At 46.8% G+C, this 18316-nt stretch overlaps 1 protein-coding gene across 3 annotated transcripts in view; it reads right to left on the bottom strand.

The window, feature by feature from the left end:
• The window catches only part of PLXNA4 (plexin A4), a 472240-nt gene that overhangs the window by 63843 nt on the left and 390081 nt on the right, over positions 1–18316 (bottom strand). For all 3 annotated transcript variants that reach the window (XM_074573192.1, XM_074573194.1, XM_074573193.1), the window contains exons 12-16: positions 15396–15586; positions 9433–9584; positions 8670–8787; positions 2382–2518; positions 605–772 (exon numbers count right to left, since the gene is read on the bottom strand). In XM_074573192.1, coding sequence (XP_074429293.1) covers positions 605–772; positions 2382–2518; positions 8670–8787; positions 9433–9584; positions 15396–15586 — 766 coding nt within the window. The remainder of the gene's footprint in view (positions 1–604; positions 773–2381; positions 2519–8669; positions 8788–9432; positions 9585–15395; positions 15587–18316) is intronic.

Raw genomic sequence — 18316 nt, 5'->3', positions numbered from 1 at the left:
TACAACTGTGTAGTTTAACCAGCCCCAGTGGTCTGTAATATTACTCAGACAGGGAGCATCCCCGTGCTGGGGCTAAACCCTGGGCTGCAATAAAGAAGGAGAGCTTCAAGACTAGGTTGGAGACTTGCTGCACCTACCTTTGTAAATAAAGCTTGAAGACTCCAAGGCAAGCTTCTGGTAAGCACTGGCAGCTGGATATTGCTGCATTAAGCCAGGAACCTTTCTCTGCTAGTGAAGGTGGGGTGCAGGATCATTTAGGTTTGGACCACATGGAGTTTGTTTGGAGAAAGGACCCTGCTCCTGCCCATCCCTCAGTAAACTCTGTGGAAATGTTGTCCTGGGGTACACATGAGCACAGATACACATGGAGCACCCAAGGTGTTACGATGAATGCATAATGCACTGCTGGCCTTTTACTCTTCCCAGGAGGCAAGTCCACCAGCCCTCATGCTCTTGGGCTCTGGGAAGTAGCTCTGGACAAATCTATTTCTTAGTGAACACAATGCTTGGAAAGTACTTTTCTGTATCAGGGACCAATATGAGCACCCCAGTGCTGCATTAGAAAACCATGGGAGGTGGTAGGGGGTGTCCACGGGATGCTTACCTGAAGATGCTCCACTCAGGCTCAATCCTCAGGATGGTTGGATCCTCTACATATTCATATTGCAACTCCTGATGTATCTTGGCCTTGTCCACTCTCACGGACACCTTCACCTTCTCAAAGCCTTCATCTGAGGCAGTGGTGTTACAGACAATGTGCTTGGTGGATCTCCTGTGAGCAGAAGCAAATATAAACCAGGTGCCCAGCTACTTACTCTTATGTTCTGTCACCTCAACCTATGCACTGTGAAGTGACGAAACTCACCACCACAGGAATATGCTGTGAATAGTGTGACACCTTTATCTGAGGAAATGACATTGCCTTTTCACTAGTTTAAATAAAACCACAAGAGCCATCATTTCTCAGGTCTCAGAGTGAAAACTGAACCCCAAGAGAAGTCCAAACCAGACCTCTCCCCAGAAGTATTTCTGTGGGATTAAACACTTGATGGTTGTTTCCTTCCTGCCTGCAGACCTATGCAGCAGCAGCTCATAAAAAGGGGTGTTTGCACCTCAGCTTTCCCGTCTGGGATAATAAAGTTTACCCTGCGTTAGGACTGTAAGCCTTCTTTAAGTGCAGTTTGCAGCGTGCCTGGGACCTTTGCATGGGAGGTGCTAATGTAGTGGGAAGCATTTTATGATCATACCCAAAGAGAATTCTGTGTAAAGCTTTCCTTTTGGAAAGGAAAGCTTTCCTTTCCTTAGGCTTCAAAACCAGCTCCAGGTCTGAATTTTGCAGTGGCCCTTACCTTCCATAAAGAGCCAAAAAGCCAGGTTCCAAACACCCTCAGCCTCACCTTACACTCCTAGAAATGATAAAGCAGTGTGCATCCTTCCCTTGCAGCGTGGCACTCACCTTCACTGACTGCAACACCCTGAAAGACCATGCTCCATCCCTCCTAAAACTCGCCAGTCTCTTCGGTAACCAACCCCAAGCAGCTATGGTTCCCACTTGGCTTTTTTAATCACAAGCTGTGACTTCACCCTCCTGAATTATAGATGCTGGATCATGCCACAGTCATGACAGGCAGCTAAACAGGTTCCCCACAGCCAGGAGAGGCAAGGGCATTGCCCCAAGGCAGTGGTCTCAGGTCTCCTGTGAATGGGCCCTTCTTCTGCCAAGGACAGGCTGGGAGAAATGTGCCAACTTCATCTTCAGCCTCCAACGATACTGGCAGCAAAATGTGTTGCGCTGGGGAGTTTTGAGCTGCAGGAGCCCCTGGGAACGGGATTCAGGCTCATTCTCACAGGGATCAGGGAACATTCAGCAGGTAACACTGACATTAAGCCTCTCTGAACTGCAATTGAACAGGAGCCAACCCAGAGCTGAAATGTTGCAAATCATCCATTTCTTAGCACTACAGGACCATTCTGGGATAAAAGGGAGGTGTTTTAATACTTAAAACTGATGTTGTCAGATTTTCTTTGTCGTCTCTGCTAAAGCAAGGACATGAAAATGAATCTTTTAAACGATGTACTCCCAGAGCAAGTAGCACAGCATAGGACCGTGGAGAATTGTAGTGAAATTTGACAAGGGGCCATAGAAAAAAACACATCAAACACGAATCAAAACAAATAAATCCTATTCTCCCACCCCAAAACACACACACTAAGGTTGCGTACAGTGCAGAATGAAAAAGTCCCATTGCTGAATAGACACGGCCACAGGCAAACGAGGCACTTGGGGGACAGGGTGTCTGGGCTGCAGAAGAAGTCTCTTGACTATAACTGCTCACATATTTCAGACTTGGGCACATACAGTAGGAAGGACTCATCTGTACCTGTAGAAGAGGCAGGGCTGTCGCCCAAAGGTCACGATGACATTGCTACCGGCATTGAGGTTGTTGCCTGTAATTGTCACCTGGGTGCCACCCGACACTGGTCCCCGCTTCGGCTTGAGATCAGAGAGTGTCAGAGTCTGTGAAGGCAAAGGGTTATGTTGAAAACACAGCAGAGGAGCGGAGGTAGCTTCCCTCTCTCCTTTTAGTGCTGGAGAAACGTAGGCACCCCCAGGGGTTAATGACATGCTAGCTGGATTTCAGAAGACGACCATATCTTCAGGCCAATAGAGGAGCCTAAGATGTCACCAGTCCTACCATAGACACCCTGTTTGAATGCCGAGTTTGTTGGGATGAATTCAGACCTAACCCCAAGTCTAGTCTCCTCACCCTTGCAAAATCTGGCCTGCCCTTATACCCACTCAGAAATGCTCTTCCAAAGGCAATTCCATATCTGGAGCAGCTGGAGCCATTTGACTCATTTGACACGGCTCAGGTGTCTATTTGCCATCGTGCAACACCACCTTCGCAAGATAACCTGGGTCTTGAACTGGCTCCAAACTGTGGAGCTCACAAGTGATGAAAATGATCGGATCCTGAAAAGATTACTCTAAATCCTGTTGATCTGACAAGGGAATAGGACCTGCTGTGTAGCTCCAGAGAGATGCCTAAAACCTCCCCCTGTGCTCATGGGCTTTTTCCCTGGGAAGGAGGAGAGCTGTGGTTCAGCAGAGCATCTGAGCTCGTGTTTTGCCTCTCCTACATGCCCAAGGTATGACCTCAAATCTTTCTCTTTTTATCAGACTTGGGTGCCGAGGCAGTCTAGTACTGCATGAGTGTCCTGCACCGATACAGCACAGCAGTGCTTATGGTGAGATGTACTCTGAAATATTACAGCCACAAAAGGAGCACTGTCCAGACCTTTTTCCTTTTTCTTCTGATTTTCTGAGTCTCTTTTCCAAACATAACACAGCGCTGTGTTAATATATCAAAAAGGGGCACAATTCCTTTAGGGGCTCCAAATCTCAAACCTCTTTTTCTCATTCTCCCGCTCTCCCTTCTTCCCAAAATCAAGATAAAATACTTGCACTCTGAAGGCACAGATCACCCTGTAACCACAATGCAGAGAGGAGACATCCATTTTCAGGGAGAAATTTGGAGTTACAGTTTATTCTTTCATTTGCATTTTAATAGAAAAACTTTCCACTCAGTCCCAAGTGAAAAGCTACTATATGCATTTAAATGAAGATTATTTTTTTCCCCCTCTCTTTAAGAATGATGACACAAATGCTTGAAGCTCTCCTCAGCTCCTCTGAACAAGAAGGTACATCACGCAGTCACCTTATTGAGTTTTAGAGACCATTAATCCATGTTTATAAAACCACCTGACACACACCACAGCTCCCTCTTTCACACGCATGCAGTCCTCTCTGTTCCTGTCCCCCTCTGGCTAATCATTTTGAAAAACAGTGGCAAGGTTTCCACTTTGCTTTTGTTCAAAATGAAGCTAGCACTTGGAGAAAGAACTGAACATGAAAATCAGACAGACGGCTCTGTAGAAAAATCTATTGTCAGAGCTGGACACTTCTTGTGTTTAAACTCGCCTGGTTTTGACAGGATAGCTTGGAAAGTGTTTTGCCTCAAGAAGTCCCGCACCTATTAATTGCTAAAGGTTGGGAGGATATGCAAGAAGAAAGAAGAAACTAAGCAACAATAAATGCCCTGTTTCTTATATTTTCTTGGGGGAGAATACTCTCTAACAGATATTATTGGAATAAAAAAAGCAAGAAGATGACTGCTGCTGGGAGGTGACCGCCCACCTGGGAGAAAACGGGTTGAGAATAACCAACTTGATGCACACAGCCTACACAACGACACTGGTAGGTGCTTTACAAACGGTTGGTGCTTTACAAACCAGAAAGGGACACTTGAGTTAAAGACCCAAAGCCCTTGTCCAACTTCTCGATGGGTAGATAAACTGCCCAAGCCCTTCTGAGGATCCTCGCAGACCAGAACTACACCAGTAATAGTCCTTGGCAAAGCACTGCCCTGTCTCATGCCAATCTTACAAAAGGGTTTGTGGCTACGTTTTCAAAGTTGAGATAAACCATTAATTATTCACAGTGGCCTTCATAAATATTGCACGTCATGTTTGCAGTAAAACTCAGCCTCCGGTCTGTTTACCATTTCCTTGCTGGTGAAAGGTGATGGAAAATGCAAGGGGGTCTAGTGGATCTGGAATAAGCTGAAGTGGACAGTGACAATGAGGGAAAGAGGCCAGGAAGTCTTCTGTACCTTTCTAGAGACTTGCCTAATTTCCTCTGCCCCTCAACCCTTTACTTTCCTGCAGTGCCTCCTCCACACAAGCGCTCCACAGAGAAGTTGCCATCAGAGCTGTGTCTAAACTGACCTCACGGTACATGTCAAGACCTTGGTTCCCACTTCATTCCTCCTGGGGACAAGGGCAGAGCGAGAAGTGACTCAGACACAGCTTGTGCACCTGGGTTTCCTTTCTATAGGCCATGAAGATGACCAGACAGCTGGAGCACCTCTGCTATGAGGACAGGATGAGAGAGTTGGGGTTGTTCAGCCTGAAGAAGAGAAGGCTCCAGGGAGACCTTAGAGCCCCTTCCAGTACCTAAAGGGGGCCTACAGGAAGGATGGGGAGGGACTCTTTATCAGGGAGTGTAATGATAGGACAAGGGGTAGCTGTTTCAAACTGAAGAAGAGTAGATTTAGATTGAATAGCAGGAAGAAATTATTTCCTGTGAGGGTGGTGAGGCACTGGAGCAAGCTAGCCAGAGAAGCTGTGGCTTCCCCATCCCTGGAGGTGTTCAAGGCCAGGTTGGACGGGGCTTGGAGCCACCTGGTCCAGTGGGAGTGTCCCTGCCCATGGCAGGGGGGTTGGAACTTGATGATCTTTAAGGTCCCTTCCAACCCAAACCATTCTATGATTCTATGATAACAGTAGCAGCATGATGGGAAAGATGGAAGGGAGACCTGTTGCAAATGTTCTCCTGGGACAAGGATCTTAGAAGCAGACCCAGAACAGATGTAGTCAGAGTAACCCACATCACCCGCACTGAGCCATAATATCCCCATCCAAATCCAGAACAAAGGCAAACTTGCTTCAGCATCTGAATTGAAAAGTGAAGGGAAATTTTTTTGCATTGAAAGACCATGGCAATAATCATAGCAACAAAATGAACAACTTAAAAAAATATTATTTTCATTTAGATCATCATAAATTTCATTTCAGCCTGCAACCAAGTGCTTTGTTTCCCTTTTGGCTTATTGATCTCTCTAATGCAATTTGCATTTTTGGTCATAGATGAGCTTAAAACAAACTAACAGCATTTTGAATTTAAAAGTTCTGGTTAGAAATGTGGAGAAGAACTGTTCTAGCATCTCTAAACTAAGCTACCTCCTTTTTAAAACACTGAAATTAAACACTCTGTTGAGTTCAAAATATCATCTCTTCCATTTCTCGCAGGAGAGGGGAAGACTGAAGCTGTTGGCCAAATTTGACCGTGTTTTCTTTCAAACCTTTTGAAAAGCAATTTTCCAGAGGATTTACTAGGCGTCAGAAAGCAACATTTATCTCCCTTGCAATGCCCTTCCTTAAGTTTTCCAACATCTTCCTTCCCTTAAAGCTGCCACCCACCGTTGCATGTTGTGATGCCTGCAATAACATCTCTACCCTCCTGGCAGAAGCTTTGGAGGAAGCCAAGCCGTGCCAACAAACACAGCTCCCGCTATGAAAGCAATGGACACGGCAGAGGGCATATGATGGGCAGGTTGGAGAGCGTCTGTATTTTTTTCTGTCTAGCACAAAGGTATCGAGGTACTCAGTGGAGAAAACCCTGTTGACTTCACGCTCATGCACGGCTGGGGGAGCTGGCATCCGGAAAGCCAGCAAGCGGAGGGAAAAGCTGTCACAGATGGACACGCATGATCAAAATCGGACAGTAATTCCAAGAGTAGCAAAGGTGACACGCTGAAGTGTAATGTCCTGGAAAAAGCCCTTCTGTCTGCCTAGTGGGGGTTATCTCTCAAGGTGTTTCTTTGCCCCCACCCCTGTAGCACCTGAGTGACATCAGAAAATACAGAGAATAGAGAAATTCCTGTAGCTCAAGGGAGAAATCTAAGATATTTGCTTTTATTACCAGTTTCCTTTACCATAAAAAAATGCTCGGGCATGTGAATAATTTCAGAAAAGACCCATTCCCTTGCAGGAGTCAAGAGCTTTTGATGGGAACAAAGAGACCCTCTCATCTCAAACCTGCACAAATCTGCACAGACCAAGGCCAGGCAATGCTTGCATGTCCCCAGCAAGGGGCCTTAGAGGAATAAGCAGGTCTCTTGGACAAGGAGCATCGGGAGAAAGGGGGAGAGTGGAGCAAAAAAACAAGTCAAGTGTGCAACATATGCTGGGTTCTGCACAACTCTTCCTTGGCAAAGTGACAACCTCAGGCTGAACTTGTACCAGTGCAGAATCAGGCCCAGAGCCCCTCTGAATGATTTGCAGGCTGATGTCCCTGACAGACGGTGTAGCAAGCCAAGTTGCCAGCCCCAGCAGTCTCTCTAAAAAGGGGAGCGTGGCTGCTCACTGAGTGCCATCAGCAGACATCGCTGGCTCCAGGCAGCCTACGAAGAGTGGCTACTCAAAATAGGAATCCCTTTCCTCGTCTTCTTGGGACATATCTCACATGTGGGGCCGGAGATGCAGGAATCTCCCTCTTTCAGGGGTACTGCCTGCTGCAGGGAAGTGAGTGGAAGTTGTGCATGAGATCCCACCACTCACCATCCCTAGGGACTTTTGATGTCATCCCCAAATTCCTCATGGCTAAGTCCTCTTTCCAAACCACCTATCCATCCCGCTGCCAGGAGGAAGGAGGAAGGTATATAAAACAAACCAGGGTGTTGGTATTTATGGCATCCAATCCCATGGAGAGCTGCACGCTCAGAAGAACATCTAGGACTTATGTCTGGCCTGTATCTGAGTCTTGAGAGAGACCTGGGCTGAGCTGAGGGTAACGACCCAAGAGCTGCTGGGCTTGGCCAACCACAACCCTGAGACCAGATATTTGCTCCTGAGCCTCTCCCTCCAAGCATGAGCATTGCAGTGGGATCCCACCCTTACTTATGTGTGCAGGCATCACCCTTAAAAGCTAACTGAAGTTCAATCTTGCTTAGGCCATGGAGCATCCAAAACAGCTGCCCAATTGCACTGAGCTCCAGTCATACTCTGCAGCTCACCTGCAGCCTGCCTGGTGAAATGGTCCCTCCTGATATAGTGCTGCTGGGGTGCAGCACTGCTTCTCCTAGACACGCAGAAGACTACCTAAAGGAAACACCCTTTGAATGCTACATCTTGCAGAAGCACCTGTCACTGCTGTGGTGACTGCCTGTGGCCCAGTAAATGGGAATTTTTGTCCTTGCTAGCAGAAGGCCATGGACTTTGCACTGACCCAACACCGCAGGGTCTCAGGATGTCTCTGGGCTTGCCGTGCCCTGAGCTGGCTGTCCCTCTGATCACAAGTGTCCCAGGGCCAAAAGCTCGTGCCTGACCTGCCTGAGCTCAGCGCTGGGGACACCCTGCATGGCCAAGGGCTGCCGCCCCGGGCAGGCACTGCCCAGCAAACACCAGCCCTTTGTGTGGCCGGGCTGGGCGCTGGGCAGCTCTGCCAGTGGGGCTGGGGACCGGGGAGAAGGGAGCAGATGGTGGGGAGAGGGGGGATGAAGACACCCCCAGGTGGTCCCAAGAATGAGGAGGAAGAAACTGCACCATGGACATCACACTTCTCCCGCTGAAGAGCTCAGAGTGGTAATGACTAGTGGTAACCCCAATGTTTCCTCTGTAGGACACTGGTGCCTTCTATTGTAGGGCCTGGAATGATGCTGGTAGGGTGACCATCACACCCGGGAAAAGTAAGATCCAAGGAAAGTTTTTTTCTCTTTTTTTTTCTTTTCCTTTTTCTTTTCTCTTTCCTATATGGCATTTTTAACTATTAATGAGGATTTTCTGTACTAATTTGGACCATGGCTGTATGTAACTGAAACTGGACTAATAATTTGGACTATTATTAGATTGTTAAAACATTAATTAGGCAGGCTATTTTTGCTCATAACGAGATTTCGAAAGGAAATGGAAGGAACAAATTGGTGTTCTCTGGACAGCAGTGAAGAGCGCAGAGGCTGAATATGGTCAAGGACAATGGATAGATGCAGCAAAGTGAAACAAGGCCCAAGGACCTTCAGGGCCAAGGACAACTTCTCATGGGAGCTTACCATAAAGTAGTAGAGCTGTGAAGACCTGGCCATGAACTCTGGTTTGCACTCAGCCACGCAGATTTCCACGAATCCGGCATGCTGACTGGGCTTGGCCTCCCCCATCTCACATACTATTCTGTGAAGAAAATATGAACCAGAAGCAAAGTTTGAGGGATGGTTTGGTGGTCTGGGTAAGATGGAACTGGAGCAAACAACCCACGCTTCTGGGAAATGGACTGCAGACTTCACCCACCCTCTTCTTTCCAATCTAGGATCCAAATTGTGGAATAAATTATTCTTTAAAGAGCGGTGGCTTTTGGCTGTTGGCACTCAGTGGGGCAAATGCTCAGTTGGTGTAAATCAACATAGATTCACTTTAACATACACAGAAATGCTGGGCTGAGGTCTGACCCCAGGAGGACCTCTGTCCTCCAGCCTTGCATGGTGGACAACTTTGCAGATGTAAGGCTTAATGATTACTCCAGCATGGGATAGGCAGTTTCTTGGGACTGTTGCCCCACAAACTGGAATTGAACACCCTCCTGGTGGCTGTTATATGAAAGATGAATGATAACTTTAGGGTTTATGTCACGAGGATTACTTAAATATGCAATACAAACACAGTAATAAATGGTTTATTAACTCCTGAGCTGTAAGTGAGGAATGGCATCTTCCATTTCTCACTTCCAAGGTTGGGTGGGCCTCCTTAGAAGACCCTACAGGTAGCAATGACTGTTATTAGGTGTGCTGTGGCCCACTGTCTGCCACACACCCAACTTACTGCTCTGCTGGGATGTACCCTTCCACCAACGGTTTGCATTCCACTCCGGCCACTTTGACATGAGACGCAATATCTCTGAACTCCAGCCCCAGATTCTCCCCGCGAATGGTCACTTTCGTCCCTCCTTCACGAGGGCCTGTCACTGGATTGATCTGCAGAAACAAACCAAGAAAAAGGAGAACAATCAAACGACCTACGTAAAGACGTCAGCATCCTTGCAGGTGAAAGAAGAGGCATATCAGGTCTCTTTGTGACCACTAGAGACACTCACAATTATGAACGCTGAACAACTGAGGCATCAAGCCTACTCCAGATACATCACTAGGACCAGCCCCTTGCAAATATATGTCACACATGTCCCAACCTCAGAGTACCCAAAATTCTGCCCAAAATCCCTTTTCCTCTCTTTTGTCTACTTGTAAAACATCCAAAGATGAGTAGGAGATATTTTCTAGGTAGTAGCAGGGGGTTTTGGTGCTGCAGCTGAATTCTGAACTTTATAGACATGAGCCATGGAAAGGCAGGAGTGGGACACGGTGGAAAGAAATGGGAGACAGAACAAGAAAAGGACACGAATGACATCAACCAGGTACTGTAAACCCTAAATTCCCAGCTCAAAGCACATGGAGCTTTTGATCTATTCTGGAGATAGATAATGGTCATGCATCACAAACTCAGCTGAAAATGTCCACCTGAAAAAAAAAAAAAGCTGGAGAGGTGGGGCCAGGGGAAGGACAGATGGCTTATTTGTGGGTTGGAGAACTCTTGACTGGGAAACTCCTGATCCCCAGCTTGAGATGAGCGGCTATCCCAACAGTCCTGGTGGGTGCTTGTATGATGTTTGCATCCAAGTCTGGACCATCACCAGACCCTAGCAGGGATAGAATTTCTGTGTCTTGCTCAGCAGCAGCTGTGGTGGGCAGCTGAGCCAAAGCACCACCTGGACTCCAGAGCTCACCTCTCCCTTCCATTGCAGAGCTTCACCCTGCACCCAGAGTTGTCCATCTGCACTGTTTCTGGCCAATGCAAAGAGGGTACGTAGGCAGGAAAGCACTCTGCATCGCATCCATCACCCTTGTCGAGAGCCGGGTAGAAATTAGCATTGGATTAGTCTCCTCAACACTGAAACAACACCGAAATCAAGGGGCTGGCCCTAAATTATCTCCGTTCTGCCCTTCCAATTATTCCCTGAGCCCAAAATGCTTTGCCATACAACTGGACAGTTGAAAGGGGCTTCAAACGTTGCTTTCCAAGGGTATTCCCTGCTGCCCATTCAGGATGCCATGATCTGCCATCTGCCAACTCTGGCAAGGCTCTCTCCACAGTGAGGAAGGGGGAATTCCCTGTCTGAGGTCCATACCCGCCGGCCGACGGCTCTGCCAACTGGGAATCTAGGGCTGGCAGCTAGACCCTTGCATAGCAGTCGGACTGGCAGGGAAAGTCGAGGCACTGGCACAAGCAGGGCTGCTCTTGACTGCTTCCCAGCACTGAGTCTGGCACCAGGGTTAGCCTAATTTCCACCCAGAAGCCAATTTTTAGCAGGTCCATCTTTAATAAATGGTGAGAGATGCTGGCACCTCTAGGGGATATTTTATTTTAGGATATTTAATTTTAGGTGTTGTGAATGAGCGTGTCTTTGCTCTGACTGTACAGGGAACCCAGAAAGGTTAATAATTTAATAGCACAGATGATCACAGGCAAGTGCCTGGACCTGTAGAGTTGTGTAGCGTAGACACCACCTCTGCAGCACAACACCCCTGCAATGGCCTGGTCTCAGGTCTAAATACCTCTAGAGCTAACAAAATCAGAACTGTAGCAGGCTTATTCCTACTCCAAAAGTCAAGAAGATAGTTAAATCCTAAAAAGAAAATAGCACAACATTCATAAATCTGACAGGTGAAATGATTATTTGGGTTGGCTGGAGATTTGACCTTTGGATGAGATAGATAGACAGGTAGAAAATGGATAAAAAGAGAAAGTAAGAGAGAGGCATTTGTGGTTATTTTCCAGGAAACGAAGAAAGTGTCTTAAAAAATCAGAACGAAAATGGAATTTCTATTCCAGGAGAAACTAATATAATACCAATTGTATCAGCTGGGGGCTCAACGCTGAAAACTTGAACTATTTTCCCAAAATGGCAATTCCAAAATATTTTTATTCTGAATGATTAATAAATATCTATTCTGTTTGAAATACTTATTTTGCTGACATCAGTTAATCTTCTCCTGATAAAACACTTTCTATGAATGACGCTGGAAGGCTAGAATATATCACCATACCACATGCAAACTACTCAAAATGAAGACAGAAATATAGGGTAAAATTCCCAGATTTTATTTTATTTCCTTACGTTTTAGACACATTTTGTAAGAGAACTGCTTTCCCCATGGAATATTTCCGTTCTGTCTTGTGGTATTAAACTTGCCACCAAATGGTTTTCACTTGTTCTAATAAGTTAGGTGTCTAGTAAGGTAGGTCTGTGGTTAATTAGGGCTCACCTATGCTTGAAAGAGCTTGCGAGCATTGGCAGTACATCTCATAGCAGGTCAAAAGAGGACTTTTTTTCTCGTATGACTAATGTCACTACCCTGCATAAAAGAAGGTGTAGTGGTGCAAAGGAACATCTTGCTAGAAAAGGCCTTTTCTTTAGAACTAGGGGTGAGTTTGAGACAAAAGTTTCACTGAAGAAGTCACAAAATATCTCGGTGGAAACATTATCATCCTCCTTCCATCTCTGTCTAAAGCACGAGATTTTTAAATATTCTTGCCATGACTCCAAAAGCATCAAGAGGAAACAACCCAGAGTGAAGCCAGCACAGCACCTCTGAACCCCTCCCTGTGCCATTTTTAATTTGTAAAAGTCAGCTTCAAAACCTACTTATTTCTTTAAAAGAGGAGGGCCTGGGATTCTCCCGGGAGCATGTGGGAGATTTTTTAACCCCAACTCATTGCGCTCCCACAGACGCGTACAAGAAGAAGGTGTTACCGCGCTGTTTTCACAGCGACAGAGAAGGAGCCTGTTTCTATCACAGGTGCAAAAATGTGGAACGAGACCTGTCAGTTTTGGAGAGGAAAATGCAGGCAGGGAAACAAAAGCTGCCAGGAAGCCTCAGCTTTCTCTTGAAGACCCGGAGCTGCGACGCCGCATCACAATTCACGCCCTGCACTCACATCAGCCTAATGCTGCAGCTTGTCACTCTTCAAGGCGGTTTTGTGTCTCAGCGAGTCTGTTAAGTCCTTTAATTTCACCGAGCAGCGATATAAATGCAGGAGCTGGGAAGTAAGTAGATGTTCTGGGAAGCTGGGTGCTGGGTCCGTGTGTGCGCACGCCTGTGCAAGCGTGAGTACGTGTGTTGTTTCTCCTCCTTCGCCTGCAGAGATGCTGCCCTGGCTCCTCGCCACATGCTCTTACCAACCGCTCCAGACCTACCATTAGCTGCAATATATATCCAGTCACTTGAGATTACTTCCATGCTAATGGCTCAGAAAAAAAAGACTTTCCAAGAGCTACTTATGATTGCACCAGACAGTTGGAATATTTCATGAGCGAATATTGCAATGATCTCTTTGAGCTTTGGGAGCTGTTGGAGGAAATGCCAGCAGAAATAGAAGTACGTCCCCTGTGGAGCTGAAGGGTGGAAAGTGTGTGCTTTGCACTTCATAAAGAGACTGTAGATGCACGGCTGGGTCAAAGCGTGGCCGAGAAATGTGGACGGACCTCAGCCTGGAGAAGAGAAGGCTCCAGGGAGACCTTAGAGCCCCTTCCAGCACCTAAAGGGGCTACAGCAAAGCTGGGGAGGGACCCTGGATCAGGGAGGGGAGTGATAGAACAAGGGGTAATGCTTTTAAATTGAAAGAGGGGAGATTTATATGAGATCTCAGGAATAAATTCTTTACTGTAAGAGTGGTGAGACACTGGCCCAGGTTGTCCAGAGAAGCTGTGGCTGCCCCATCCCTGGAGGGGTTCAAGGCTACGTTGGACGGGGCTTGGAGCCACCTGGTCTGGTGGGAGGTGTCCCTGCCCAGGGCAGGGGGTTGGAACTAGGTGATCTTTAAGGTCCCTTCTAACCTGAACCATTCTATGATTCTATGATTCTGTGACCTTCAGAACATCACACTACTGCACGGTCAGGTCTTTGTGTTTTGGACTTCTGCTTTAGTTGGTCATCCATCAGCTTCCCAACACCAAATTCTATGATTCTCTGCAAAATTTCTGAATCTTTCCTGAGGTCTGAGAATCTGAAAAGATTCAAAAAAGATTTCCCCGAGCTCCCAATAATTTTTAAGGCCTTAAAGCTGAACTTTCAGATGTAGCTGCTCATTCTGGCTGTCTGGGTTTGGTTTCACAGCTTCAGGTGTTTCAGGTGGGCTCAAAATTATCAGGCCCAGATAAATCCAAGTTCAGTGGACACCTTTACCTTGGAAACATCAGAATGAGCTGGGACCTCCAGCAACCCAAATGTGTGAGTACTTTGGGGACTGATAAATGACAGGAAGATGGATCAAAACACAATGAGAGGGGTTCTTTTCAGTGGCATCTGGGAAAACCAGACTCTACCCAGCCTTTGCTTTCACAAAACTTTCACAAATGGACATTGGTTTAGGTCTTGTTCATAACACCCACACTTTTTGATTCTTAACCAAATACAACTGAAAAAGGCTTTCTTGCTTTCTAGGAAAATAACTCACCTAATTATTCATATTAAACTAGAACCGTGGAGGCTGGATTTTCCTCCTTTGCATTTCCCTTTATCTTCTCTGTCTCATTTTCCTCTTTACTTTTCTCATTTGCAAAATAAGGCCCTAGCCGCACTGAAAGGGTGTTCATTTTAACTAAGGCAGGGTGAGTGAGAAGTGCATAAGGCAGGAGGCAGTTGGTAAGGATGGAACCCTCATTTTCAAGGCTTAGAACCTTCCCATTGCCTGCCCTGTGACCCTGAAAATGGCACCATCATTATGGCAAAGGCATACTAAGACAGCAGGCAAAAATCACTTTAGACTGGAGGCCTGATTTCCCTCCCTTGCCTTTTTTTCCCTTCCAATGCTCCCTCTCTCTATGTTTTTTCTATTATTTTATCTCTCCTTTGTACCTTTGACCCAGCTCTTCCTTTGGCCCAGTCAACACATTCAATAGAAAACCTTCTAAATAGTACCTTTATGCTGCAGGTCTTTCCCCTCAACCTTGCCCTCATTCTCTCTTTCTCACTTAATAGGACAGTTACAAGCTTCATTTAGTCCAGGCTTGATCCTGTCTCCTCCTTGAACCTTCAAAGCGGGAAAGCTGAAAACTCTATAGGGCTTTCTTTGTTCTATGGGGACTTCTTTTACCATGCAAAGTCAGCCAGACAAACAGAAGAGTTTTTTGACTTTGCTGGAGTCAGTGGAGTGTTGTTTTTTTCTGGACATTGACTTTATCCATGTCATGCTGCCAGGAAGCATGAACTACAACTTGCTCTCTTCCTTGACCTCCTGTCAGCAAAGCTCAAAACAGTCTGGGATCACTCAACAACTCCTTCTCAACCAGGCTGGTTTCAAGAGACAGTTGGGCTCCTTTCATTACCCTCACGCCATCCATTTGAGATGCCTCAGAGCATCTTGTCTCACCTTCAGCTGCTCCTAAAGGCTTCACATCACATCTCCCAGCCCTATGTGAGCAGGTCAGATGCTCTGGGATTCCTCAGATCGTACTATCCGACTGTGTTTGTGCAACTGATTCATGTCCACATTGACTATGATGGGAACTCTGACACCCTTCTCACCCCTGTATTGCAGAAACTTGAAGTTGTGCACCTACCTTTGAAGGCCACCACGACCTCCCATCCCCAAGGTTGTGTGGGCTTTGTCTGACCCAACAGGTCTCATAGCTGACCTTCCCCTCACCAACCAACAGACAAATCAGGAAAATAAATGAAGGAAAGGGTACGAGAGGGAATACCCCAGCTTCTTACAGATCCATGACTTACATCCATGATCTTGGGATTGGTGCATTTGCCCTTGGTGCTGGACAACTCCAGCCACTGGCTGTCCTGGGCTGGGCAGTGCTGCTTCAACGTGCACTGGTTCTGCCCCTCGCACCAGCCGCACTCGAAGTCCGGGTCGGCTTTCAGGCACAGTCCACAGCTGTCCCGCATGGCCCCACACTTGTACAGGTGAACTGAAGGGACAGGAAAACAGAGAGGACCTGAGAAACACAAACAGCATGGGCGAATGGTGGGACATCAGAGGGCAGAATGAGGAGCGAGAGAGGGGAAGGTGTTCTGGGCTGCTCGTCCCAGAGGCAGGATAGGACCTCTCCAGGGGGGTAAATAATGGAGGGAAAAATGTTTATATCCCTCTTGAAATAAGCCGCACTTGTCAGAGTTCATTCCTTGTGCAAGATATATTTGGAAGCTGAGAGCAGAAGGAATGATGCTGTCCTCAGCAGGGTGATGGGCTGCAAGCAGGAGGTTGGAGGGAAAGGTGCTTGGGCAGTCCCTTCCTATTTCAGAGACTGTCAGAGTGTCATGCAGTGCCATCTATAACCAGTTTCAGCCTCAGCTCTTTATCATAAATTTTTTTTCTAGACCTGGTCTACCCACAGCTTAAACTCGGGGATTTGTCTGGTGTGAAACTACCCAGAACTGGGTGCTAAGGTGATGCCACTCAGGTTTCCTCCTTAACAGAAACCTTAAGAGATAATAGTAAATCCACAATGGTATGCTACGAGGCTGAATCCAGGGATTCACAATCAGCCTGTTCCCCTTCTTCTGCTCCAGAAATTCAGTCTGCTTTACACTTTGAAGTACTAAGTTGATCCTCCTCTAATACGGACAGCAATGATTAGTGCTTAGCTCCATCTTGGGCTGCTAAATGATTAGAAGCAGTCAAAACTTTTTCTAAATAAAGCCTAAAAATGTTGCAGTCTTCCTATGAAATAAGATCATGTAATTTATCCTTATTTTACAAATATGTAAACTGAGGCCTGCGTTGCACAGGAGGCTGATAGCAAAAGTCTCCTCCCTGAAGATGAAGACAGCAGAATCGAGGCTTTCAGCCTTGCTTTTTTTCTGTATTTGTGGGCGTGTTGGTGGATTTCTTTATAAAATGGGGGATTTTCCTTTTGTGCTTCTGTTTTGCTGTTTCAGTAGGTGACCAAAGTCTTGTCTGTGGTTATTGCTATTCACAGTCCCAAAGCTCAAAGGCTTTGGATATGTGTGCTGAAAAGCTCTGGCTGTCTTTTCATACCCGCATCCCAGAAATCACCACATAATAACCAGCACAAGGAAAAGCTCAGAAACTTTTTATTTCTCCAGGTTGGGTGCAAGAAAAGTTTGGAAACAGCTGTCAATCACAGCGTGCTACAGGCCTCCTGGGATACAGCCCTTTCCTTAATTTTCTATTAGATTCCCTCAAATTGGCTGCATTGCTCTGCTTTCAATGCTATCAGTGAGTATCTCTGCAGGCACTTCAGTGTGTTTGGTTCAGTTTAGCCTCTCAGCCTACCAGCCCAGCCCATGTGGCTATGAAAGTAGAGGCATCTTGGTTGCTTGTAGACAGTGTACCCCAGTGCAACTGCACTTAGAAAGCCACTGGGTCTAACCCTGCTGCTGCCTCTCCTGCTCAGTTTTCCAGAGAAGAAGGTCTACTTGGTTGCAGCACTGTGCAAAGCCCTGCCAGGGATTTGGGTTTGCTCATATCCACTACATTTATGCTAGTAAATAAAGCTTTCTGTGTCTTTGAAAGCCATGTGGTATGCCTCCATGTGGTATATCCACATGCACATGCCCAAGCTCTCCTCCTGACCCAAAACATGATGATATCATCCAAACTACTCATTTGGGATAGCCACCAGCCAGTGCCACTTCCCAATTTTTTCCTAGTCATTACTTATATCCTTCTGCGTTTGAATAAACCAAGAACTTGTAAGAAACTGTGCTAAAGACTAAGCACCACAGATGTTTCTTGAGTTCATCCCCTGGTCTGGTTTATGTTCCCAGCACAGACATGCCTAAAGACACAATCGTCATGATTATGAGATTGATTTTGCTCCTACATCACCTAGGACAACTCAGTACCGCCCAAAAAAGGGTTCACACTCTTGGTGTGGACCATGTTGCACCAGGAACGCTCAGGCTATAATGGTAGCAGAAAACTAAGCAGGACCTGGGCCCAAACCCAGACCTAAAACTCACAGTTAAAGACTAGCACTGTTCATGGCACTGGTTGGGCCCATGAAGATTAGTGCTGTCCTGGCAATGCCTTGGCACAGCTTGGAAAGCAGGAGAGAGGGCAGACAGCTTCAGCATGGAGAGAGGTTGGCAGTGTGAAGATGGGCTGTGCCATGCTGCTGGATGCCAGGGACAGATGAGGGTCTCCAGCCTGTTTTAACCTCCAAGACACAGTTTTGGGGAGGACAGTGCAGGACCTTTTGCATTCAGATTACGTATTAAAACCCACTGGCTACTCAAGTCAGCATAGAAAAACATGACAGAGGTGGGTACAGGGAGAGAAGGACAAGAAGGGTTCATGTCATGTGGACAAGAGTTGCCTTCTGTATTGGTCTCCAGATTCATTGTGGTGTTGGTGGAAACTTCACCCACCATCCCTCAGCGTGAGGGTGGGTGTGAAATGGTGTGAGAGGAGCATGGCAGAGATGGAGTGGGAGAAGATGTGGAAAGTGTCCAAGAAGGTAAAGCAAGGGAGGGAGAAACTTCTGAGAGGTAGTGTTGTGAGAAGGAGAGAGTCTGCAGGTCTGAGCTGTAAATGCAGAGCAGCCAAGAGGAGAGGCCGCCTGAGGGAAAGGCCTCAGGGTGGCTGAGGGTAATGAACAAGAAGGAAGAAGATGATGTGAATGGACCGTCCATCTCCAGCAAAAATGCCTGCCTCAGGGTTGCGGCTGGACGTG

Source organism: Larus michahellis, chromosome 1 (genome assembly GCF_964199755.1).
Source record: "Larus michahellis chromosome 1, bLarMic1.1, whole genome shotgun sequence".
Taxonomy (NCBI): domain Eukaryota; kingdom Metazoa; phylum Chordata; class Aves; order Charadriiformes; family Laridae; genus Larus; species Larus michahellis.
Note: the sequence above shows the minus strand (reverse complement) of the source record. Positions and strands in the feature narration are given on the sequence as shown.